The sequence below is a fragment of the Fusarium oxysporum genome, chromosome I, assembly GCF_013085055.1.
Source record: "Fusarium oxysporum Fo47 chromosome I, complete sequence".
NCBI lineage: Eukaryota > Fungi > Ascomycota > Sordariomycetes > Hypocreales > Nectriaceae > Fusarium > Fusarium oxysporum.
The window spans coordinates 4645388-4669278 of record NC_072840.1 but is presented as its reverse complement, the minus strand read 5'-3'; the positions used below and the strand labels follow the sequence as shown (position 1 = coordinate 4669278).

At 49.4% G+C, this 23891-nt stretch overlaps 9 protein-coding genes across 9 annotated transcripts; 4 read left to right on the top strand and 5 right to left on the bottom strand.

Moving 5' to 3' along the window:
* Nucleotides 1–1090: 1090 nt before the first annotated feature.
* FOBCDRAFT_7535 (uncharacterized protein) lies at nt 1091–2296 on the bottom strand. Its single transcript, XM_059612255.1, has 2 exons — nt 2117–2296; nt 1091–1959 (listed from the first exon to the last, which is right to left on the bottom strand). The coding sequence occupies exons 1-2, from the start codon at nt 2177–2179 to the stop codon at nt 1567–1569; spliced, it is 456 nt and encodes a 151-aa protein (XP_059463916.1). The 5' UTR covers nt 2180–2296; the 3' UTR covers nt 1091–1566.
* A 621-nt stretch (nt 2297–2917) lies between these two features.
* On the bottom strand, nt 2918–4276 carry FOBCDRAFT_7522 (uncharacterized protein). Its single transcript, XM_031182975.3, has 4 exons — nt 4144–4276; nt 4016–4050; nt 3409–3963; nt 2918–3342 (listed from the first exon to the last, which is right to left on the bottom strand). The coding sequence occupies exons 1-4, from the start codon at nt 4158–4160 to the stop codon at nt 2972–2974; spliced, it is 978 nt and encodes a 325-aa protein (XP_031043743.1). The 5' UTR covers nt 4161–4276; the 3' UTR covers nt 2918–2971.
* Nucleotides 4277–5851: 1575 nt separating this feature from the next.
* FOBCDRAFT_7501 (velvet 2) lies at nt 5852–8263 on the top strand. The gene is made up of 6 exons (XM_031182973.3): nt 5852–6718; nt 6780–6834; nt 6892–6971; nt 7032–7294; nt 7354–7654; nt 7715–8263. Exons 1-6 carry the CDS (start codon nt 6222–6224, stop codon nt 7962–7964), a joined length of 1446 nt encoding a protein of 481 aa, XP_031043741.2. The 5' UTR covers nt 5852–6221; the 3' UTR covers nt 7965–8263.
* Nucleotides 8264–9750: 1487 nt separating this feature from the next.
* On the top strand, nt 9751–10757 carry FOBCDRAFT_212830 (uncharacterized protein). The gene is made up of 2 exons (XM_031182972.3): nt 9751–10208; nt 10285–10757. The coding sequence occupies exons 1-2, from the start codon at nt 10018–10020 to the stop codon at nt 10496–10498; spliced, it is 405 nt and encodes a 134-aa protein (XP_031043740.2). The 5' UTR covers nt 9751–10017; the 3' UTR covers nt 10499–10757.
* On the bottom strand, nt 10758–12390 carry FOBCDRAFT_212827 (Uroporphyrinogen decarboxylase). Its single transcript, XM_031182970.3, has 5 exons — nt 12224–12390; nt 12109–12150; nt 11513–12048; nt 11063–11453; nt 10758–11009 (listed from the first exon to the last, which is right to left on the bottom strand). The coding sequence occupies exons 1-5, from the start codon at nt 12276–12278 to the stop codon at nt 10933–10935; spliced, it is 1101 nt and encodes a 366-aa protein (XP_031043738.1). The 5' UTR covers nt 12279–12390; the 3' UTR covers nt 10758–10932.
* Nucleotides 12391–12561: 171 nt separating this feature from the next.
* On the top strand, nt 12562–13190 carry FOBCDRAFT_212826 (Rab5-interacting protein-domain-containing protein). Its single transcript, XM_059609348.1, has 2 exons — nt 12562–12772; nt 12857–13190. The coding sequence occupies exons 1-2, from the start codon at nt 12707–12709 to the stop codon at nt 13145–13147; spliced, it is 357 nt and encodes a 118-aa protein (XP_059463915.1). The 5' UTR covers nt 12562–12706; the 3' UTR covers nt 13148–13190.
* Nucleotides 13191–16365, bottom strand: FOBCDRAFT_212825 (uncharacterized protein). Its single transcript, XM_031182969.3, has one exon. The coding sequence runs from the start codon at nt 15955–15957 to the stop codon at nt 13324–13326; it is 2634 nt and encodes an 877-aa protein (XP_031043737.2). The 5' UTR covers nt 15958–16365; the 3' UTR covers nt 13191–13323.
* Nucleotides 16366–18011: 1646 nt separating this feature from the next.
* FOBCDRAFT_174405 (putative ATP-dependent RNA helicase) lies at nt 18012–22987 on the top strand (the record flags this gene model as incomplete). The annotated part of the gene is made up of 4 exons (XM_054702922.2): nt 18012–19561; nt 19606–19661; nt 19780–19883; nt 20610–22987. Exons 1-4 carry the CDS (start codon nt 18341–18343, stop codon nt 22985–22987), a joined length of 3759 nt encoding a protein of 1252 aa, XP_054558897.2. The 5' UTR covers nt 18012–18340.
* A 98-nt stretch (nt 22988–23085) lies between these two features.
* On the bottom strand, nt 23086–23789 carry FOBCDRAFT_7469 (uncharacterized protein). The gene is made up of 3 exons (XM_031182965.3): nt 23466–23789; nt 23314–23413; nt 23086–23264 (listed from the first exon to the last, which is right to left on the bottom strand). Exons 1-3 carry the CDS (start codon nt 23676–23678, stop codon nt 23185–23187), a joined length of 393 nt encoding a protein of 130 aa, XP_031043733.1. The 5' UTR covers nt 23679–23789; the 3' UTR covers nt 23086–23184.
* Between the last annotated feature and the right edge of the window lie 102 nt (nt 23790–23891).

Sequence of the window (23891 nt, the reverse complement as noted above, 5' to 3'; positions counted from 1 at the left end):
GCGACTGTTTCAGCCGCTAGTTGCGAGGTTGAAACAATCCGTGCGCCCACATTCCGAGCCCCTGACATATCCTGATGCAAGGACTGTGGTTCTCTTTTCTACACTGCCACTTTCTTTTCTGGGTCTCGTGCCCGTTGTCGAAAGTGAATTGATAGATAAAGGTAAAGGTGCTGCCTTTTGCTTTTCTTCCTCTTGCTTGCCTTTCTATCTTTGTGTTACCCAAAGAACCATCGCTCGCTCATTGCTTGTTGACAAGACAAGACCAAGAGTCTGATAGAAACATTCGACAGGCTGTGCCTCTCTTTTCTACTTCTTGAACTCGTTCACTCATTGACAAATCTGGTTTATCATACGACAACTGCTGGACAAGTTGCTCGTTAGTTTTTTCATCTCAACGACCATCACGATCATTTTCACCAACGCCACGCCTATTACGCCAATACCAGATTTCATTGTTACGCGACAACGCATTCACTCTCAACTCATCTTGAAACTCTCACACAATGGCCCACACCTCCCGCTTCGAAACTATGACTTCTCGCTTCTCACCCTCTCGTCTGCGCAACTCTCTGCGTCGCAGCTCATCAGCCTCCACCTCCACCCAGGCTTCCTACTCATCAGTCAGCACGACAAGCTCGTCCCCTGTCGTTGCCATCAACAGCATCATCTCGCGACAGCCTTCTCTATTGCATCTAGAGGCTGAACGCAAGAGCTTCGGCAGTGAGTTGAGCCTGCTTGAGCCCAGGCCCATTGTCTACTGGGGCAGTGTGGAGGAGCGCATCGGTTAATGCCTTGATACGCATACTTTGACATGAGATCTTGCTTTATGATTTACACGTCGAAGATTACAATTTCTGGGGATTTAATGTGGTGTTAGGCTTGCCTTTTAGATGTCTGGCAGGTCAAACTAGGGAATTTTTAAGAGACGGCGTTCGTGTGACTTACATGGTTATTCTTCAATTCTTGACCGAGTGACGATTCGGTATGGCATCAAAGATGAATAATCTTGCCAAATTTCAGATTCAAATTCAAACACAATCAAACTTTTAAGCCTTCATTGCTGTCTGAGACCAAAAAAAAAAAAAAACAATCCATTATCATGATCATTACATTTCATACAGTGTCATATCCTCGGACACGATATCAAGCAGGGGTTCGAAACGCCTGCCACGACCCACAAACACCCCTGAAATACTTGTGTACAGAGTAACAGCGACAATGATGCCACTTTCGATCAACGCTTGAAGGCCAATGCATGATTAACTCATGTCTGGAGATCCGGGAGATCGCTCCTGAAGGCGACGGTGCAGTGCAAATGCTGCTCTTAATGTGAGACAACAATGATCGCCGTTGAAATCATCAAGCGAGATTGCCTCTTTGCTGTTGAAGAGCAAACAAGAACCCAGATCGATAGAGACGCATGTCAGTTGGAGGGAAAATTGTACGGTGACGGTGGTAAGGTCCTTGTCTGGAGTCAACGGTTGATACCACCCCGCGAAACAGAGAGGGTCTCTAATTCTCGGCGGAGCTTCAAGTATCATCCGCCTTCTCTCCACCCTGTCATATTCACGGACCCGTAGGCGGGATCGTTTGATTCGCGGTATGAGGCTCGACAAGAGAAGCGACACCGTAATATAGACGACTCGTCAAGAACCAGACAGCACTCGTAGCCAGAGCCAATGCCACGGCCATGAACACGAGCATGGTAGACCGCATCTGAAACGCTTCGTCTGCTTCCATCTTCATGAGCTTCTTCTGTTTGCTGTGATAGTGCCAGCGGCCATGGGCATCATGATCGCTATGGCCAATGTGCTGGTATGGCTGGAGGAACCATCGGGGCACCCATTTCGCTTGCCGGTTACCGGTACCGTAGAAGTTGTTGCGGCCAGCAGTATGGCGAAAGTCAACCAGGAGGAGTGAGAAGAGGAAGACGGTTATGTTGACAGGCGTCATGACGAGCTAAAAGACCGATGTCAGTGTTATTGTGACCAGCAGAGAATACGACCTTGTTCGTTGATATCATGAGACTTTGAAGCAAAGAAGAAGACAAGACAAGACGCTTTCTGTCTTCTCTTGGCAACAACCACAGATAATGTCTGAACGAGGAGTGACGTACAGAATAGAGAGTAGACGGCTGGTTATTAACAGCATTCGCAGGCTGGGGACCAAATTTGGACATGATGGGAGAATGAATATGGTAGTGTATTATAACGAGTGTCGAGTTTTAAACCGTGGATGTGAGTTCAAGTTCATAACAAACAGAGATTCCAAACACTTTGTTTCTAGGTCGTTGTTGGTATTTGATTCAAGGGCCCACCTGATCAAGTGAATCAGACAGAGAGCTTATGAATTGGTTGTGGCTCACTTACGTAGCCGCCCTAGTGAGGTCATCGCGTGGAGGTTGCTAGCTAATGGATGCCCGCAGGATTCCCGAAGCTCCCGATCACCAACATCAATCATCCTTGTTACGTATTCCTGTAATTGCTGCGGAGAAGCTCTGCATTGGATCAAGAGAAAGGCTTTTCGTCAGTTCAAACCTCGACAAATGAGCTTTTCGTCGGTTTCGCATATACTATCTGAGCCATATTGTCCAGCCTCTAGCAGAATCCTCCTCAGTTCTTCTGCCAAGCCACCATCTCAAATCATTCAGCCTCATCGTGATACGACGTATGCAGCGTCGATCATTCCCGCCCAAGCTCCAAGTCCAGGTACCGGCAGGATCCGGCCAGGCACAATTTCCGATCTTCGCCTCATGGTGTGGGAAATGGTCATTGAAGTTTCAATAGGGATATCCCATTACAATGGAGGTGACATGGCGTTTACATGCAGCCCATACATTACAATCCCCCTCTTTTTAGCCTGATACCAGCCAGCCATTGATTTTCCAGAGCGCCGTTTGCCCATGAATCCCACGCCTACCGGTGCCTACGCATATCAACGCCTCCTTGCCTAACCCATCATATATGCTCCTTCAGCGCGCATTGTGAATGTCGAGGACAAGGATGTCCTGAGCGCCAATTCGGGTCAAATCGTCCATAACCAGAGCAATCTTCTTCTTCTCGACCATAGAGCTGACTGCAACCCAGCCCTCCTCGTCCAGAGTGGTAACTGTCGCTGAGCGCTTCCCAGGAGTAACCTTGGTTGCCTCAGCCAAACGGCTTCGCTCGACATTGTATTGGCACAGGACGTAGCTCTTGGCGGTGATAACACCACGGATACGCGAGGTGATGAGGTCGATGAGCTCAGGGTTGGAAGGCGATTTTGACTTGATGAGCACGGCGGTAGAGTCGACAACAGTGTCAATGGCCTTGAGCCCAGCAGCTCGCATGGTTTCTCCAGATTCTAGACGGTGATCGTTAGTTATGGTCCGTCACAGTCGGTGAAGTAAGCCTCGAGTATTCCACATACCAACAAGGTCGACAATGCCCTCAGCAACACCAAGAGCACATGCTGCCTCGACACTTCCACTCAACTCAACAATCTTGGTGCGCATCTTGCGAGGCGAAAGCTCTCCCTGTGCATTCTCGCCCTGCTCAAGCTTCAGGAAATAGTCGGCAGCAAGGTTGACGAAGCTCGTCCCAATTGTCTTTCCAATGAGATCCTCGGGGGTCTTATACTGGCCCTTCTCGGGGACCTGGACCTGAAGCTTGCAGCTGCCGAAGCCCAATTCCATAACCATATCAGAGCCAGCAACCTTATCGTCGGATGACGATAGATCAACAGAGCTACGTCGCAAGTGGTTGTAGGCACGGACTGAGGCATCATGCTCCTGGACTTGGTCCCATCCGGTGATACCGAGGTCGCAGCGACCCTCGCCAACGAACGTGGGAATGTCGGCGGCAGGGAGGAAGATCAGGGCAATAGGGAGATTCTTGACGAGAGCGATATCGAGACGGTTCTCACGACGGAATTGGACGTCGGCGCCCTCGAGGAGGTTCAGTGTGGCAGCATTGAGACGACCCTCTGTGATGAATGAGCATAAGAATGTCGATTGGAAGGATATGAGACGACTCACTCTTGGGTACGGCAAAAAGAAGACGGCCTTCGAGACTGGAGGGGATTTTGAATCAGCGACCACATAGTGAAGGTGGGATGTTGAGGGACGATTTTGACGTTGCGAGGCTCACAACGGGGCGGACCAACCTGTTGACGAGATCCATGGCTGGCTACAGAAGTGCTACAATGCAATGCTTCTTCCCTTGGACTAGGTATAGGTAGTTTGAATTAGGTAAATCACACAGCAGGGTAAGGCAGTCGGGGAATTTATTATTGTCTGTGGTGACTGCTAATGACTCCGACTGCGGGGCTTCAAGACGATGGCGGGGCTTCGTGTATTTGGCTGTGGTACCAGCATGCACCATTTCATACGCTGGGGCAATGTGATTGGGGCTCTAATCAGGTACCACATAACCAAATCACCACCGACACAGACCGACCATCGGGGGGAAGATGTTGACAGGCCCACCAATTAGGAGACACACAGATAACACGGTGCTGAAGATAGAGTCATACATGGATGTGGATGTTTTCTGAAGTCCATATCCAATACTAAACATTTCAAGCTGCTAATTGAGGCCTTTGTTTTGAGAATATGCTGAAACAACGTGTACCCGAAAATGTACATAGACTTTCAATTGACTTTGTCAATCAAACTTACTCTGTTAGTAACCGCAATGCCTTTCTGCAATCACTCCCAATTGGGTTCCTGTAAATAAATGTCTTGTCGTTAGAATTGCCCAACAACAAAATGTCTTGTGCACTGGATTCATATCATGTATCATGCGGTTGAGATTCCATCCGAAGTTAGACCGGATTGACAACGACCAGGCGAACGATGGGTGCTCGAGCCTTTATCAGGCTGAGACACAATGGTAAGGACGTTGAACAAAGCCTTTGATTCAGACATTGCGGGTTCGAGGGCATGGAATCGATCAAGGTAGTTTCTTCATCAGGTAGAGAATGAAAACAAACCGAAGCAGCCCCAACAGAAGTAGTTATCATACGGGGATGCAGTCATGTCATTCAGCGAGCAATGTGGCTGGCTGTGGTACTGACCGGAACAACGTTCTCCAAGCAACTTGAATAGAAGATGGTGTGCTCGCTCAGCATGTTTTACTTACTGTCTGTGAGTGTGGTATCATGCGGCTTGCGTTCGTTCATATGCACCTTTCTTTTCCTCGCCTGCGCGGATGTTTACCCGTTTATTCACCTTGTACTACACTCTCTTGGAGGTGTGCTACCTAGGTCCTTTTTCCTGTCTCGTTTCTTTTTTTCGTCCTTTTGCTGACGCCTACTTGATAAACCCCGATGACCCAGTCCTTGTCGAGTCTCAGTCAAGGTCTTAGTCAAGGTCTCAACCGCAACAAAGTCTTTGTCCAGTCCAGTACAGCTCACTCAGCCCAGCCCAGAGTTGAAGAGTCACAGGTCTTGGCTTCTCTCGCTCGCTAAGCTGCCTCAGCTACCGGTTGGTTCGGTCTAAGCCCTCTATGACATTTGTGTCTAATTCTCGGGGACTCTTAGATATGCTATGTCATGCCTTAACCACTGCGTCGGGATAGAACAGAAATCATCGTGGAGATCAGAGTTCATGAGCTTGAGACCATTACGGCAATAAGTCCTGGGATAACGGAGCTGAGCCAGGGAATCGAAGCCCTTTTAGCGCTCCCGGCCCGCGCCACTTGGGAGCTTAACCTCCAGCTCCACCTCAAACTTTCCATCAATTTACACTTTACCTTCAGCCGGGCTTCTGGGTTCTCCACCTGCCGCCGCCCGCGCGACATCGACGACATAGTGCCTCCAGCGCCTAACTTGACCTAACTGACTTTGCTTTGCTTTGCTTTGCTTTGCTCCGCTTCACTTACATCCTACCTTACTCTGTATCGTCGGCCTCTCCTTTTGGTGGCTTCGCCTCCTGGCGCTTTCTTCTCCCCTCAAGACTGACATCTGGTCTTGTCTTGTTTCGCTTCTCTTCGCTCTTTGGCTTAGGACCAACTCCAAGGGGATTCAGCGCAACGCAACGCAACGCAACAATTGTCGGAGCATATGCTCTTATAGCTCGCCTTGTCCGCACAGCTTCTCCTCTTCGCTTCGTCCTCCACAAATCATCCATCCTCACGGATACCTACCTCCCGAACCTTTTTATTCCTTTCTATGTTATATTTATACGCAGACTTACACTCGGCACCAATTCTCGATAACCTTATTATCGATCGCAAACCACAATGAATTCTGCCTATCACTCGCCCGACATGTCGCAGCGAATCCCAGGCCCTGCCTATTCTTCCAGCGCACCACCACCACCAATTCATACCTACCAACAACACCAGCATCCTCCTCCGCCTCTACCGCCTCCGAGTCAACATCACCACTCGTCTCACCCTACTCTACCTCCTCCGCCGTCAGCTCCACATCCTCACCACCAACATCCACCGCCGCCGCCACCTTCCCACTCGCTATCTTCGCATCAACATCATAGCCAACCACCCCACCACCAGTCTCAACTCCCACCATATGCACCAGCTCCATATCAACAGCCTCAGCCGAGTCAATACCCTCGGCCCCATCCGCACCAGCAACACGCCCCTTCTCCTTCGCAACATGATGAACCTCCTCCTCCCCCGCCTTTCTCAGGACCATCCCCCACCGACCATCAGAAAGATTCCGAATACGTTCCCCCATCTTACTCCAAGATTGAAGAAGGATCAGGCTGGAAGTACAGGTTTGTGACCAAGGCGAATCCTTCAAACTTCCTTCGCGACCCCGCTGAAACGATTTCATAGTCTCGATGTGAAGCAACAACCCGTGCGTGCGCGCATGTGTGGATTTGGCGATAAGGTCTGTTTCTTTCGTTGCCATTGAGCCCTGATCATCTGTCTCACAGTTCCAATCTAGGATCGTCGCCCAATCACGCCGCCGCCGTGTGTTCGTCTTGTCATAATAAATACTGAGACGGGTAAAGAGGTTGACTACAAGTACGTTGATGCAGTCGCGAAAAAAAGGCACCTTGTTTTGTGCTAACACATAATGTGTAGTAGTTTGGACCACGCCATGTTTGTGTTGTCGGTCGATCTGTGGAATCATGACGGTACCAAAGAAGTGAATCTGGTACGGTCGTCGACTGGGACCGGCGCTATGGCATCCTCAAGTACCTACACTTATTCGTCCTTAGAGCCAGGGACCCCTTCGTACCAGCAACAATCTCTGCCCCCGAGCCGCGAGTCTGGATATGGGCAATCGCAAGGGCTGAACTATGGGCAGGATTACCCCCCACCGGTGCAGCAAAGCTACGGGCAAGGTTGGTCGAAACAGGAGGAACAAAAAGCGAGGACAAATCCGTGTCTGACATAAGAGTAGCACCGTCGTACCCGCCGAGCAGTTCCTACGGTCCGCCCCAACAATACTACCCGCGACATAGCGGTTACAGTGCCGAACCTTCCGCTCCTCCGCCAGGCGCCCCTTTCCGTAATGGATATGGACAGGATCAAAATGCGCTTACTCGGATGGCAGTGGTTGGGGGGCAACCCCAAGGGATGTTTACGAGAAACTTGATTGGCAGTTTGGCCGCAAGCGCATTCCGTCTCGAGGACACTGAAGGACAATCAGGTATCTGGTTTGTCCTCCAAGACCTCAGCGTCCGTACTGAAGGAACCTTTCGGTAAGAGCAACTGAATTTGGTCTGTGCCGTGGCTCGTGATTGCTGACGCTGAAGTTGCAGATTAAGGTTCTCCTTCGTCAACGTTGGACGCCCCGGAGGGCAGGGAACCAACGTAAACCAAGGCCGAGCGCCAATCCTGTCGTCGTGCTACAGCGAGAGTTTCCACGTGTACTCGGCCAAGAAGTTCCCCGGCGTGTGCGAAAGTACACCATTGAGCAAGAAATTTGCGAACCAAGGCATCAAGATCCCGATCCGTAAGGACGCCAACATCAAGGGCGAAGGTGATGAAGAGATGTACGATCAGAACTGAAGGATCTGCGTGAACTATATCGCCAAAGAAATATTCATGATTGTTTGACCATATCAGAGATGGGCTTCGGAAATTGGCTATTCAGATAGTTGAAATCCGCAAGAGAAGGAATAGCTGGCGCACACAAGAGGCATTCGGCACTGGAAAATAGACCAAATCATGACTTTCCTCTGTACAAGGTTCCAAGATATGTCGCCAAAATGTATAGAGGTACTGCCCTTGTTAGACAAGGCACCATGTCATTGAATACTGAGCATAGATGCTGGCGTTGGTGTTTGGAATTGAGTCGATTTCTCATGCTTTTATGCTTTTGTCCTAGCTTGCAATACAGTGTGTCGGTGATGTTGCAGTTCGACACATCTAAAGAGCCAACAAAGAGTGTGAAGCCAAGTGTGGGATCGACAGGGCAAAGGGTTCCCTAGCCCGAGAGCAAAAGATGACTGTATCATGACCAAACCCGGGGTTCAAGGAGTCAACGTCATCGCACTTAGACAAGCTTAGCCGCCAATTTCAGGGTCTTGGGTCTGATTAGCATGGAACAACCCTGATGGAATCTAGCTACAAGCTACAGGCTACAAGCCACAAACAGCAGCATCCCTTGCACATTTCGAGATTTTGAGGTCATGAGGCTTGTGATTGAATGCCTTTTCGAGAAGCTGGGGGGTCTTCCCAGCTTCCATGGTTATGAGCCACCAAGCCAGACCAGCCCGCCGTGTCGGGGCACGCCAGTACAGAAACGGCTATGGATAAGCGCTGGTACCGGCACGCAAGAATATGAGAGTTTACGCCTTATGCGGGAGCGAGCGCCGCTGGGAACTCGGAGCCCGGCGAGAGCGAAGACGATCTACGGATCTCTGAATAGATTCTCTTGGCGGCGAGAGGCCATTCGGCTAACTTACTTTCTACTTGACCGAACAGCGAGACCTTGAAAGGGGAGAATCTCATGAAAGACTTGTGTTGTCATGACAGAGATGCCTCTCATACCTGACGTGGTTGGCGCACAACTCACGGAGAATTTTGATATTCCCATTTGAAGACCGCCTAAGGAACTCATCTTTCAGTGCCTATGCGCTTTTGCAACTATTGGCTCGATATACGAGCTTTCCCCTTTCGGTCCCTGAGTGAGGAGCGAGTACAGCATCCTCATAACTCGGTTTCAATTTATGGCTGACGGGCATCAAGTGACCCAGGCTCTCAGCATTGAACCCCTCATGGCCTCATGAAAGCTTGTATTGACTTCGTATATCGGAAGTACCATGCCAAGATCTGGGGCAGCACGAGGCCATCAAAATTCATTACGCAACCAATTTCTATGACTGGGCATGGCCTCTTAGTGCCATGACCAAGTGGAACTGGCGCACGGGTACTTGCGTCTACTTGTCCTAGACTTGGGCGAGCTTTAACTGAGCCTCATTCTTCAAATGGAGAAGGGTTGAGAGGAGGAAAGCGCTTTTCAACTAGAGTTTGAAAGAGAGAATTCGATCATTTGACTCAAGGATAGACTCCAAGATAGTGCAGAAGAAGCACCTACAGCTACAACGCCCAGCTGAAGAGATCTCGCCCTGCAGCTCACAACCCAGTAGCCCAGGTTCGGGGCAGCCTAGTGAGCACAAGGCCAGTCTAGGCCATATAATCTATGGCTGGGCACAGTGGTTCGGTGGGTGTGAAGAAAAAAAAAAGGCCGCAGCGCCTAGGAACCTATCGAATTTTTTCTCTCTTTCCCCTGTTTAGTTGATCATGGGAACACTTCCAGGGCAGGGGAAAATTTGGTAGCAAGTTACAACATCAATCACGAGGACTTGGCATTGAGTTAAAAACTGTCACCACCGCCTCCAGCTAAATCTCCTTCACTCAAATAGACTTTTCTCTTCATCATTACAATTCCTTAGAGACGTACTCCTGATCGTTTGACTTGACAACTTCTCAGTCTACTCAACAACTCCTGGACAGTCACTAGTTTAGTTGTTAGTCACCCAAGAAGACGGCAACTACACAACAACTACCCCTCAACGAGCAACAACACTTTCTCTTCCAAACTCACACAACTGTCACAATGCTCTCCTCTCACGGTCGAGGTGGTGCTGGCAACATGGCCGACTCAACCCACACTGAGAAGACAGATCCCAGCAAGCTCCAGACTCCCGTCCTCAAGGGCTCTGTTGTCACCACCGGTCGTGGTGGTACAGGCAACATGGCCAAGAACGATGACCCTCGCGAAACTCGCAAGCGTCAGGACGTTGAAGCGTAAGTTTTTTATCCCTCCTGCCACTCAATCTCGGGGATCATTCTCTCTAGAATCGTTGCTGACCTGAGACAAAAGTATCCCTCGACGCCCCTCATCTGGTGCTCAGCATGCTGGCCGTGGTGGCGCGGGCAACGTCTTCAAGGACAAGGAGACAGAGTTGACCCGCAAGCCCAGCAACGATGAAGCTATCACTGACGAGGAGGAGCCCAAGTCTGCCAACTCACCTACTGCTGCTGGCGCGTCGTTGGCTCAGAAGGGCAAGAACTGGCTCTTTGGCAAGAAGGCTTAGGACTTCAGAGACCTTCAAGTGTTTCACCATGCTCAATTCTAGAGATGAGAGATTTCATGTTCTACTGCTATTGGGTCTAGTTATTTTACAGTACAGCTTGGTGTTTTGGCGCCTTTGACATTGAATCTGAGGCAGGGGTTCTGGCTAGACAATCTTATGAAGGACGGGTCAACGTACAGGACAAAGGATACGTGAAAAGGAGGAAAAGCAAAAGTAAAGATACCATCCCATGAATTAAATGATTTACAAACAAAGAGTTATTTTTCTCAGTTCCTTGGCCATGCTATTTTACTATGTTACATTTTTGTGTCTACTGGTATTCTCCACAATGCTTTTTCTTATGCCCTCTCTTATTTACTTTGATGTTCAACCCAGCATAGACACATGGTATCTCAAAATACGCCTTCAACACAGCACACACTGATATTTGACCATTAGTTCTTCTTGGTCAAACGGTGAATCTCCTCGAAGTAGTGCTTGAGATGATCAGGGTTTACGCCAGGTGTAATTCCTGCCTTTGGTCAGCCCCTCGTCCAGCTCAGTATCATGTCACAGAGAACTTACCGTGGCCAAGGTTGGCAATCCAGCCCTTGTTTCCGACCCAGAAGCCTTCTACCATCTCCTCCACGGCCTTGGTGATAGCCTCCTTGGTGCCATACAATACCCCTGGGTCAGCATTGCCCTGGAACACAATGTTGCGGTCGCCTCGAATCTTGACAGCCTCCTTGGGATCATGCAACCAGTCCATGCCAACCACATTATAACCCAGGTTGCAGGCAGAGTCGAGTGCGTACCAAGCACCCTTGGGGAACACAGTCATGGGAACCTTCTCCAAGCCGAGGCTCTGGAGCTTGGCGGGAAGCTTCTCGGCGATTTGCTTCAAGTAGGGCTCGGAGAATTGACGGTAAGAAGAAGGGCCGAGCTCTCCTGCCCAGGAGTCAAAGACCATCACTAGCTATAAAGTTTGCAAGTTAGTCATAATATGGTGCAGTTCTAGAGGGGAGCATTCTATACCTGAGCACCAGCCTTGACTTGAAGTGCCAGATGATCCACGCAGATATCGGCAATCTTGGCCAAAAGCTTCTTCGACTCCTCAGGATACTTGTAGATCCATGTCTTGACCTGCGCAAACAGCTTGGTGCCACCACCCTCGACCATGTAGCAGAACAGCGTCCAGGGAGCGCCGCAGAAGCCAATCAAGGGCACCTGTCCCTCAAGCTTCTGGCGTGTTAGTGTGATAGCGTCGTACACGTAGCCGAGTTCAGCAGCAACATCGACGTTCTTAGCGAGCACCTGGCCGTACTGTCCGTCGTCGGGGTTCTGGAGCGGGTTCGGGAAGTGAGGGCCCTTCTTCTCAACCATCTCAACGGTCATACCCATTGCCTGGGGAATGACAAGAATGTCGGAGAAGATGATGGCGGCATCGATGAGACCTGCGAATCGGCGAACAGGCTGGAGGGTGATTTCGGTTGCGACTTCAGGGTCGCGGCAGCATTCGAAGAAGTCTCGGTTACCCTTGGCTTCGTGATACTCCGGTAGGTAGCGACCGGCTATCAATTGATCAGGTCAGTCTTGTGTGCTTTTACCCGTAGGTCGGGGTACCTTCTCACCTTGTCGCATCACCCACATAGGAGGGCGTTCAACGGTCTGACCTAAGTTGCAACACAGCAAGTCTCAGCACAGTTCTCTCTCATGATTCTCACAACTGAGGCGTGGACAACCCACCCCATGCTGCGCGAAGCAACAGGTCATTCTTTAGAGGCGCGAAATCTTGCGACATTGTATGTGTTGTTCAAATTATAGTCAAGTGAAATTGGTACAGCAGCTCAGGAATAACTGCAAGTTACAGATTGTGACTTTTAAAAGAAGTTCCAGTTAAACTACAGATACCCCGCCGAGGACTGTCCATGTGGAATCATAGTGGAGGGGTCCTTCCGTTACAATTGGGGCCAAGCTACAGGCAAGGTTGATTCCAAATTGACCAACCAGGCCCACTTCCATACAAGCTTACCTTACCTATCGGCGCTCGGAACTTTGGACGGACCGACACGCTGTCATTACAATACTGCTAGGCACTCCAGCGCGTAGATAGCTGCATTCAAGATCCATACGAAGCTATATCCACAACCTCGATCTTCTATATTGTCTCCCCAGAATCGCTCTCACCTGGAATAGCCTGACCTGAGTGACCAATCTTCATCCGCGACAATGCCTTCCGAACGCGAGCTTCAGATCAACCCCATCGTTCCCGAGTCTGTGGTCCATAACACAAAGGTTCGCTCCCTCGCCCTTAATATTGCTATCACTAGCGATCCATTGTCCATGCTCAAGGTTCCTGCGGGCTGACCATTTATACAGGCTCTCTCCAACCTCCACAGCCTTACTGCGTCACTTTTTGGAGTCAGCGCCGGTGTCCTCGGTCTCGAATCTTATTACGGTTTCCTCGTCTACATCATCTTCTCTTTCATCACTGCTCTCCTCTTTTACGCCCTCAAGGTTGCTCCGGAATCACTCCCCAAGGGCCACGCCCCTCTCGATCCTTCTCGCTATTATCGTGGCTTGTTCGAGTTCTGGTTTGGTGGCATATTCAATGGCGTCTCGGGCTTTGTCTTAACTTGGACATTGTTTTATGGCTTGGTTCGGGCCTAGATATTAAAGCATCATATATCAGCATACGAATGGCGTTTCTGGAGTTATGATAAAATATATTCAGAAAGACATTGTGACTTCAACAAGGCAACTAGTATTTCAAAAGCGTCATACAAAACAGTAAAACTAAAGGTGTCGGTATTCTACACCAACAACGTGCAATCAATCTCAAAGGTTCAATCAACAATCTCCACAACTTTTCCAACAAATCCTTCTAGTCCAGATTTATCCTGACTTCCGCCTTCTAATAGTATGACTCGTGAACCCATCTCGATCCATTCACGGTGATGGATAAGCTCCAAGCCCATCTCCACTCCACCCCTCGTCGCATCGGGTTCCTCCTTCTCATTATTCGTTTCGAGGTCGTCGTTGAGGTCGAATATCTCCTCAATCTCGTCTGCTTCTCTTGCTCCTGCTTCCCATCCTGGATCTTGACGCGATATCTGATGTATGCGCGCCACCGTCCGAATACTGGCGATGTAGATATTTACGAAAGAGCCGATTGCAAGGGCCTGGGTATCTGCGTCATCAAAGACCGCCGTAAAGCCGCTCGCAGCCTGCAACTTTAACCCCGTGTCTGCCATATGTTTTGACGGTATCGCCAAGATCATGCCACGGCGAATACGGGGGGGCTCAATGGGGATACTGGAGTCCGGATTGCCGTTCTGGGAACGGTGCGAGAGTGATTGGATGACGAGGCCAATTGATCCGGCTTGTCCAGATTCAAGAGTCAGAACAGGGAGTCTCAAGTTACGTATGCTCACAATCTGAGCGTCATGCCACTCCCCTGGAGTCGCTGACGCGGAGACGGCATTTTTCATGGCGATGCGGGCCAACTCTGCAGAAGAAGGGTGCGAAATCGAGAGTCCGTAACTACCAGGAGATTGCCTATCCTCCGGGGTTAAGTCGCGAGCTTCGTCATCATTTGGTGGGAAAGGCCCAATAACAATCTTGTCCCCGACAGAGAGTCGTCCGAACCTGAGATAGCCTGACACGACAATACCTGGGTCGGCTTGTTTTCCCAAGACACCTGTCATGTTGCTGTACGATGTTGGCAGAGAGAAGGTATCGTCGATATGGAATAGGCATTTCGGCTGCTCTGGATTCAACGCCATTCCAACATAGTCACGAGCGGTTGGTGTTGGCGGCAATGGCAGGTTTTCCAAAAGTGCATGCAGGAGGCCAATTCCACTTCCTCTTACTGCACTTGTGAATGCTATTGGAACAATCTCAGTTAAGTTGCCACTCTCTGAGATCCCCTTGAGTAAGTCTTTGACCTTGGCCGAGTCATCATCAGGTACTCGGTCTAGATCCCTCCATACCTTCTGGTCGGGCCGAAGGATTTTTGGTATACGCCCAGCTTCTTTGACAGCTGACAAGATCTTGTTCGTCGTTCTATGCGCGCTTGTCTTGGAAGCGAGATCCATTTTGGTGATGACAACTGCCAAAGGGATATCCAATTTGAGTGATAATGTAAGATGGGCTTTGACGAGATCAACTCCCACCGATGTAACTCCCAGAACATCCTGCGTTGAGGACGTTACCCCGTGTCCTTTGGTGGCTGTGTCTCCATCATCCACAGCCAAACACAAGATGATCCAATGAGGTGCCCAGTTCATCAGCCCACGAAGAACTGTCCGGCGATATCTTGGATGGCCAGCAGAGTCAGAAACAAAGACTAAGCGACCACCCTCGGAACAGTCATGTATATCGACCCAAGACTCGATGTTTCCGTGACTGTAGTTGAGAATTGACTGGTCTTTGTATCCGATGAGTTCCTGAGCTATTGAACTGGTAACCCCCGTGGCCACTTCGTGTCGGTGCTTGAGCAAGCTAAGTCGACTATTGCCACGGCCGTTGTCTAGTGTCCCGGTTGATAGAGTCCCCAAGAGACTTGATTTACCTGATGTGGTAGGACCAGTGAAAGTGACTCGTAACTGTGGTGTTGTTGAACTACCACGGCTGGGTAGGGCAGCGCTCTCTGCAATGGCCTGCTCATTCTTGTGAGAACTATCAGTTCCATTCTCCTCATCTAGGAAACCAAAGTTGGGCTTGACAAGTGCTTCGGCAACCCAGAGTTTGCCGTTTCTCATAATTTGATGCGGTGAGGTAACAAAACTGTCGACCAACTCGGTCGACTCGACCCACTCGCAGTCGCCAACAATGACTCTCCGATGAACGTCGACAGAGCAACCCAAGCTTGCAGCCATTACTCTTAAAGTTGTGAGACTCTCTTCCATCTCATCTTTGGTGAGGCCAACAAGGGTGCCATCATCAGCGACACCAATCTCATACAAGGCTCCTCTTGATTCCTCCAATCCAGGGACAAGTTCACTCAGCTTCACAGGAGCAGAAAGATCAACGCTGTCATCAGGTAGTCTTGGGATTGCCAGCTCCTTAGAACTGGATGCGTGATATGGAGAGGACTGTTGTAATCTCCACAGGAGCTGGGTAGTCAAGTGCTGGAGCCTTTGTTGGCGGGTTTGTTCACGAGCCTGGCTAGAAGGCGTGAGAGAGGCGGTTGAGGGCATGTTTAATCGAGCGTGACGCGATGTTCCGGCAGTGCTCATGCTCTTAAATACTCTCCTAGGTCGGAGGAGTAGGTGAAGCTTGTATTCAGTAGGGCCTTCTTGTGGTTCGGCCTGTAGTTTGATGACCCCATACTCAGATAGCAACCCTGGCTGAGGTTCTTGTGCTGGTCGGCGAAGCTGTGTGCCCAGAGCACCCTCGTCCTTCCCTGACTCGCTCAGCGGAGTCCAAGGCGAAGAGACCCTTGGAGGATCAGGGTCATAGGTGAATACAGATGCCATGGTTGCGTTGTAGTGGGTGTAGGGTTCTTAAGAAGGTTTAAAGTAAAATCCGATAATCGACTGATACTGAGTAGGGATTCTCAAGATATTGATGATAGCATGTGCCGATATAAGAGCGATAAAAGGGGGTAACATCGAGTATAAAGAAAAGGGAAAGCGTAATATATCCGGAATATCATCTTGTTGATTACTTGAAGAAGTATTGTGAGTTGATCCAAGTGTAGCGATCACGTCTCTGGAAGACTGTGTTAGGGCGGTCAGTTGCCAGCTCAGGAGATGAAAGGCATGATTGACAGGAAAGGGGAGCCTTGGTGGGTTTATATAATTTCGGTCGAGTACGACTTATTCGGTGAGATGATTGACTGGAAAATGAAGGCGTCCGCGCTCTTTAGCTTTAGAGAATTGAAGATAGAAAGTAATGTAATGTAGGTTGAATAAAGCCTCCCAGTTGGCGAGTCATAGGTGACGCATCGGCCAAGTGACCAATCAAGAGAGTCTCATGGGAACCTGGGATACCGTGATCGCCTTAATGGTCCCTTCTGTCAGTTCATGTCATTGAACGGCCGGTATACACTTTAGGTTAGTAGTCAAAGTGACTCTTTTTCTACCATTCTATCCCAAGTTCAAATTCTTGCTCCTAAGCTTTATAACATTTTATACTAAGCATCTGATACTTGATTTCAGATAATAGTTAATAATAGTTTCATGCATATCTGTAGATGTACTTCCCTTTTTTTTTTATTACACCTTACCTAGTGCTAGGTACTTGTTGTCTCTGTGGGGCCTTGAGCCGGTACGGCCAGTGGATCAATGGAGCCGTCCATTAGTCGGTTGTGGGGTACGACCCCAGTTAGTTTTCAACTGGAGAAAGGAAAGAGAACAGTTTAGAATGAGTTAAAATCGATGAGGATGGTTGTTTTCTCGAACGAGCGAGACCCTAGTTCAAAGGACGGTCATAATCTAGGTATTGGCTTCATCTGCACCTAAATGAACTCATGGCAAAATACATAGAGATATCTGGGTTGTCTCCTCTAGGATTTCCATTTCCCTAAGGATACTTTCTGAATACTATTGCAAGCACTCAACGGTAAGCTTGGTCTAAGCACGTGGTGTTCTTGAAGAGATCCTTTCGATAGGTACGTGAATACCAGCATATCCTGCCGGTAGAGCATCTAGTTGAGTTCCGTATTCAGATTGCATGCTCACAAGGTCCTTTGCCTGTTAGTGAGTCACCTGCCTGACGGTGCATCAACCAAAGATCCCAATTTCAGCTTAAGCATCAGAGACAATAAGCTGGCCAAAGAGTCATAGAGCCTCAGTTCTTTCTACTGGGGAGGAATGATTCTCAAGGCCATGAAACAATTGCGAGGTCCTCATTCCAGAGCCTTTTCTAGAACATGGCATATGGAATGAAACCCGCAGTCATAGGCTAGGCCCCACAGGTGAAACTATATTGATACAGGAGTCTAACTCTGACGATTGCTCCTCAAACAAAGGTCAGGGTCGCTTTGGCTTCACCGTGAACACCTCCAAAGCCTCATATCTCACTTCAGCTCAAACACAATACACTTCCATGCTATACACCTTGAAACGCGTATTGTGAAAAATACGACCTGGTTGAATTTGTGGGTGTCTACGTCGAACGAAAGCGAACACGCAGGCGGCGCCATGGCTGACGCATTGAAATGGCTGAGCCACTCTCTCGGGATAGATGGCGATGAGACACAAAGCCACATTTGCTGGCGACTATGAAGTACCTGACGTAATGGAATAGACAATCCACTCGGCGCATCGATGTTGCTCCAGGACTGAAATGGCAGTACAATGGCTACCATAAAGAATATGATTAAGGATTCAGGGACTTGCATGGAGAGGGTCCAAATTGCGGCTGCAACACCAGGGGCCTGGGATTAAAGGGTCTAAGTGCAATCCTTTGGATCGGATGTATTGGATCTCAGGCGCTTGTTGGGCGCCTATTGCATAACGAGATCATAATGCCTTGTAAATCGAAACCTTCTATCAGTCTAGGCCTGAGAGGCGCCTACTCCATGCCCGAAACGATGGGAGAATTAATGGATAAGCACGCCACAAGCATGTCAAAGTATCCAATACTTCTAGACCCAGGTGAGTTTCGACGTTCAAGTGGAGGGGTCAGGGGACACCGCCCAGGCTAAGCCCAGGGTCCGTTCTCCCCAATAACCCACCGGTACCTAAAGTTAGTACTGCAGGAAACCACTATCGGTCCTCTCATAAGGCAGCACTACCATCCTCTTCTCCTTTCAGCCCTCGCTTTCATAATTCTCTATTTCCTTTCTCACTAGCACAATTCACTGTGACAGCTCGATACCATCTCAATCCCGTCCCACATTCAACAAATCTTGCCATGAAGAAGTTTGGCTTCGGAAAGAAAGGCGATGATGGTGATGACGCCAACCGCCACGCCCTCTTTGGTCGCAAGAAGTCGTCTCAGTCTAGTTCCTCTGAGAACCCTTACGCCAAACAAGGCGGAAAAGACCCCTATGCCGACGATGCAAAGTATGCCAACGTAACCCCTTATCAGCAAGCCCGCGCTGGTCTCAACAACGGCCCTGGCGCTCCTGGCGTCCAGGCTCCGAATTCCTACGGTGCTCCCGCTCCTGCACAAGGAAGCTTCAACTCTCAGCCCCAGCCTCCGAGCGGATACGGTGCTGACCGATACGGATCCGGCGGCGGCTATGGTGGAAATCGATATGGCGACTCTGCTCCTCAGAACAGATACAACAGCCCCGGCCCAGCTGCTGGTGCAAGAGGCCCCGGTGGCTATGGTGGTTTTGGACCCAGTGAGCCTGACACCAACAGAGACAACTTGTTCGCTGGTGCTCAGGAACGCCAGGCCCAGAAGCAACAACCTACCAACAACGGTCCACAGTCAGGAGCCGACGGCGGCTCGTACGGCGGTTATGGTGAGGAGCGCGAGTTGACCGCTGAGGAGCAAGAAGAAGCTGAATATCAATCTATTCTGGCGGAGAAGCGACAACTTCAGCAGGACAGTGCATCCTCAGTCAGCCGGTCGGTACAAATGGCTCGGCAAGCCAACGAAGTCGGTCGCGCCACCCTAGCTCGCCTGGGAGCTCAAGGAGAGCGATTGAACAACACGGAAAAGCATCTTGATCTAGCTGCCAACCAGAACAAGATTGCTCAAGACCGAGCTGCCGAACTCAAGACACTCAACGGAAGTATGTTTGCCGTGCATGTCAGCAACCCTTTTACCTCCAAGCAACGCAAGCAAAAAGCGGACGATGAGGTCATGGCACGCCATCGATCTGAACGAGAACAACGAGAAGCCACCCGCCGTGATGGTTTCCAAGCCAACCAGCGCATGGAAGGCAACTTCAGAGACATGAACACCGTGGGCCGGCCACGACAGCAACCTCGTAAGAAGGAATACGGCAAATATAACCTTGACGATGAGGAGGGAGCGGATGAGCTTGAGGACCAGATCGATGATGGCATCACCGAGCTTGAGGGCCAAGTGTCCATGATGAATATGGTCGGCAGAGCTATTGGCAAGGAGGTTGACTCGCAGAACAAGCAGATCGACCGTATTATGAACAAGGCAAGTGGTGTTCTTAAGTTTCAACCAACGATCATTTCACTGACTCGACACAGAGCGATGCTGTTGACGATGCCACGAGAATGAACCGAGAACGATTGGCCCGTATCAAGTAAAGGGCAATTGATAACACGATGATACACAGTAACTGTGCTGGGATAGGGGAGGATTAGCACGTCGGGATTTAATATGTCTATTTAGACGTTTCCATTACAGAACTGCAGGTTAAGTCCTGTCTTGGTCGTGATCAATTGTATAAACCAACTCAAAAGAATCCGGGTTTTGGAGCATTCTAAGGGACATGTATACATGAAAATCGAATCACTGTTTAATCGTCTAAGAAGACGGATATTGATGCTTGTGGGATTTTGAAGCCATGTATTAGGCGTCTAAGGTATCGTATGCCGCCTCTGAATCTTGACTTCGTCGACGAGAGCACTTCGCATTCATTGATATGAAGTTTTTAACCAAACGGCCCACAATAGCCATATTGTTTAGGGACAAGCACGTAAAAGTTTAATCGCCTGTGAAATAGAGGTTGAGTGAACTCCGACGATTTAAGATTTGGTTATTTAATATTTGAGATTGAAATTCAGTTTCTATCATGTACAACCTTACACTGAGCAGCGGCTTTCTAGCATCTTGCAAACTCAGGATGAGGAAACCAGGGACATATCAAGTCAGGATATCTAACCTTGACAGAGTTTTAGTAAAGATTTATAGTGTTTGGATTTGATTGTATCCTACGAAAGCAAAGTATATTTGATGGCAATTACATAATTTATCAAGACTTCTCCAAATCAGTCCTTTTCGCAATTTTCTGAGCTCTTTTGATAATAAAAGTATGGCGTGAGCCATGGTTTTTATAACCCGAGATGATTGTACATGGTAGTTGGCGTGGTGGAGACAGTCAGGAGGCGTGAATAAAATAAGTGGAATATCTGTGGTGCTTGATAGACCGCTTCGTGTCACATTTATTTTGTCGGGGTTGTTTCGGTCTGTGGTTTGGTATAATTCTGATCCCAGCGATTGCCTCCCAGCTATCGACATTGGATCCCAGTGAAAATTTCCACCGTCGCCAACTCTTCAGCCAGCACCATGACAACTGATAATTCTGGCCCTCCTCCGGCGAAAAAGAGGAAAACCAAAAATAAGACTGACCCAAATGCTATTACGATAGGGGGGAAAACAATTTCCCTCGAAGGGTATCTCACAGCGCCCTCAAAGGCTGTACCTGCAGCCTCAACATCAGCATCAGACAGCCCAACAGCCCCTACAACCACCCCTTCAGCTGCCTCTGTCGCCACCACAGAGGCAAGGAAGGAAAGGCCAGAGCACAAGAAACCTCCTAGAGGGCGCGATAGTAGTGATAGGTCTCGGACTCGGGATGATCCAAAACTGCTCAAGACACGCAAAGAGCTTCCAATATGGCAGTATCGCGAGGACATTCAGAAAGCGCTGCGAAAGTCCGGCAGCGACGTGCTCGTGCTAGTGGGTGAGACAGGTTCTGGAAAAAGTACTCAGGTTCCTCAATTTCTCTATCAGGAGCCCTGGTGTAGACGTCAAAAGACCAAGATCGCCGGCTCAGACGATGAGATTTCAGTGGGTGGCATGGTCGCAATCACGCAGCCTCGACGAGTCGCCGCGACAACTTTGGCTCATCGTGTTTCTCAAGAAGCTGGGACTCCTTTAGGGAAAGGAGGACGAGATGGGTTGGTCGGTTACTCGGTTCGATTTGACCACCAGGTCCCAAAGGGATCAAGGATCAAATTCTTGACTGAGGGTATGTTGCTTCAGGAACTTCTGCGGGATCCCAATCTCAGGAGTTACAGCGCTATCGTGGTCGACGAAATTCATGAACGCAGTCTTGATGTTGATCTCCTAGTTGGTTTCCTGAAGCAGATTCTTGCAAGCGACTTGTCTGGCCGCGGGGGCATCCCGCTCAAAGTGGTCATCATGAGTGCGACAGCAGACGTGGAGGGCATTCAAGAGTTCTTCAAGGATGTGCGACCAAAGAACGAGGGCGAAAGCACACTGCAGGTTCTTAAGATCAAGGGACGACAGTACCCCGTCACAGTTCACCATGAACCGCGACCTGTACCCGACATCCAGGACGCCCTTCTCAAGACGATATACAAGATACACTTGCAGGAGCAGCTTCCGGGAGATATCCTTGCTTTCCTGACCGGTCAGGAAGAGATTGAGGCTGCCCAAAAGCTGATTGAGGAATATGCAGAAACTCTTGCCTCTAACGTCCCCAAGATCAGGGTGTTCCCCTTGTATGGTCAACTCTCGATGGACGCGCAGCGCGAGGCCTTCTTACCTGTCAAGACTCCTTTTACACGTAAGATTGTGCTGGCGACAAATATTGCTGAGACATCCGTCACTGTTCCCGGAGTCAGATATGTGGTGGATTGCGGTAAAGCAAAAGTGAAGCAATACCGAGCACGCCTGGGCATGGAATCTCTTCTTGCGAAACCTATCTCGAAATCATCCGCTGTGCAGCGAACTGGTCGAGCAGGCCGTGAGGGCCCCGGAAAGTGCTTCAGATTATACCCAGAATCAGCCTTCAAGACACTGCAAGATTCCGATCTTCCCGAGATTCTTCGCAACGACGTCTTGGGAGCAGTTCTGACCATGAAGGCACGAGGAATTCAGGATGTCCTTGCTTTCCCTCTCATGGATCCCCCAGAGATAGAAGCAATCGAGAAAGCTCTGATTCACTTGCATTTCCTTGGTGCTCTCAATGATGATGGCACTATCACGAGGACTGGCGAAACGATGGCCCGCTTTCCGATTTCTGCGCCGTTGGGGGCTGTTTTGCTTGCTGCTGCGGATCCCGAGTTTGATTGTGTGGTTGAGGCGATCGACATAATTTCCTGTATCACATCTGGAGAGGATATCTTCTTGAGTATCCAGTCTGAGCAGGCCCAAGAAGAGGTGGAAAACTTCAGAAAGGAGCTCCAACGCCGTGAGGGAGACATCATCACATATCTTTCCACCATCCAACAATACACCGCGGAGAACGCAGACAGAGTAAATTGGTGCAAGCAACGGAAGATTAACATGAGAAACATGAAACAGGCTCTGAACATTCGAAGGCAGCTTCGGGGTATGTGTCTTAAGGAGAAGCTCCTGGATGAGGCTCCACCGGCTGATCCTCAACCATTTGTTCCCATCTCCCCAGAACGCGCTGAGCAAGTCCTCAAGTGTTTCCTGAGAGGCTTCGCTTTGAAAACTGCTATGCTGGCTCCTGACGGCAGCTTTGTCACGGTCCAAGGCAAACACGTCGTTGCCATCCATCCTGCCAGCGTATTGCATGGGCAGAAGAAAGAAGCTATCATGTTCCTCGAGCACGTCTACACAAATAAGAATTACGCCAAGAAGGTCAGCGCCATCCAAGCTACATGGATTGTTGAAGCAATGGGAGGCAAGTAGACGTTCAGTGGTGTTATTTATTTAGTAAAGGCATGCTTGTAGTTAATACATGGGGAAGGGTCTGGTCTATATAGTGTACAAGTTTTTGAGGAATACATGTTCAAGTCAGTAACATGAGCAAAACGTTGAGTTATACCTTAGCCTTCATTTTTTGACCATAAATTCTTCAATCCTGGTCTTTCTGCATGAGACCATGTCTATGACTCCTGCTCGCCACCTTCTTTGCTCCGGTTTTGAATGGCCTGCATCAACTCGTATAGTTGGTGTATTTGTTCATCTGCCATATGTTAAATTTAATTATTCGTGCATTGTTCATTCTCACTTACCGCTCATCTTTGAGAGCTTCTGCTCATCTAACTTGTCACCCACCCACTGATCGCCTTCAATTTTTTGCGCATACATTTGCCACTCTGTTAGGAAACCAATCTTGGAACTGGTTAGCATGGTGTTCGTGCTGGATCTTTTGCAAGAAACATACCAGGTGAGCCGGGTTATCCACCTTTCTGTGCGCTCTAAACTCAGCCTTGATGTACTCATCTCCAAGAACTCTCATCTCAGCTGGCAAATGCTTGCGATGGGCACGGAGGAGTCGGCGGTATAAAGGAATAGGAGGAAGAAGGGCAGTAGGGTTGGGCTTGAGGCCTCGTTGTGTGTTTGCGGCTGATGCCAGTCTTAACAGAGATGGACGCATATTGAATGAATTCTTAAAAGGCCTATAAGTGAGCCCGTGCTATTGGCATATAGAAACAAGAATTCACTGGCTGTGTTCTTGGCTGGTAAAGACGAGTCGTTGAGAATGATATCGGACAGAATTGCGGGAGTCGAGATTCTCAAGCACAGTGTCCGGCACGCTACCACTATCCGCCTCCTACTGCCCCACTACACAGTGCACACACTTACAACT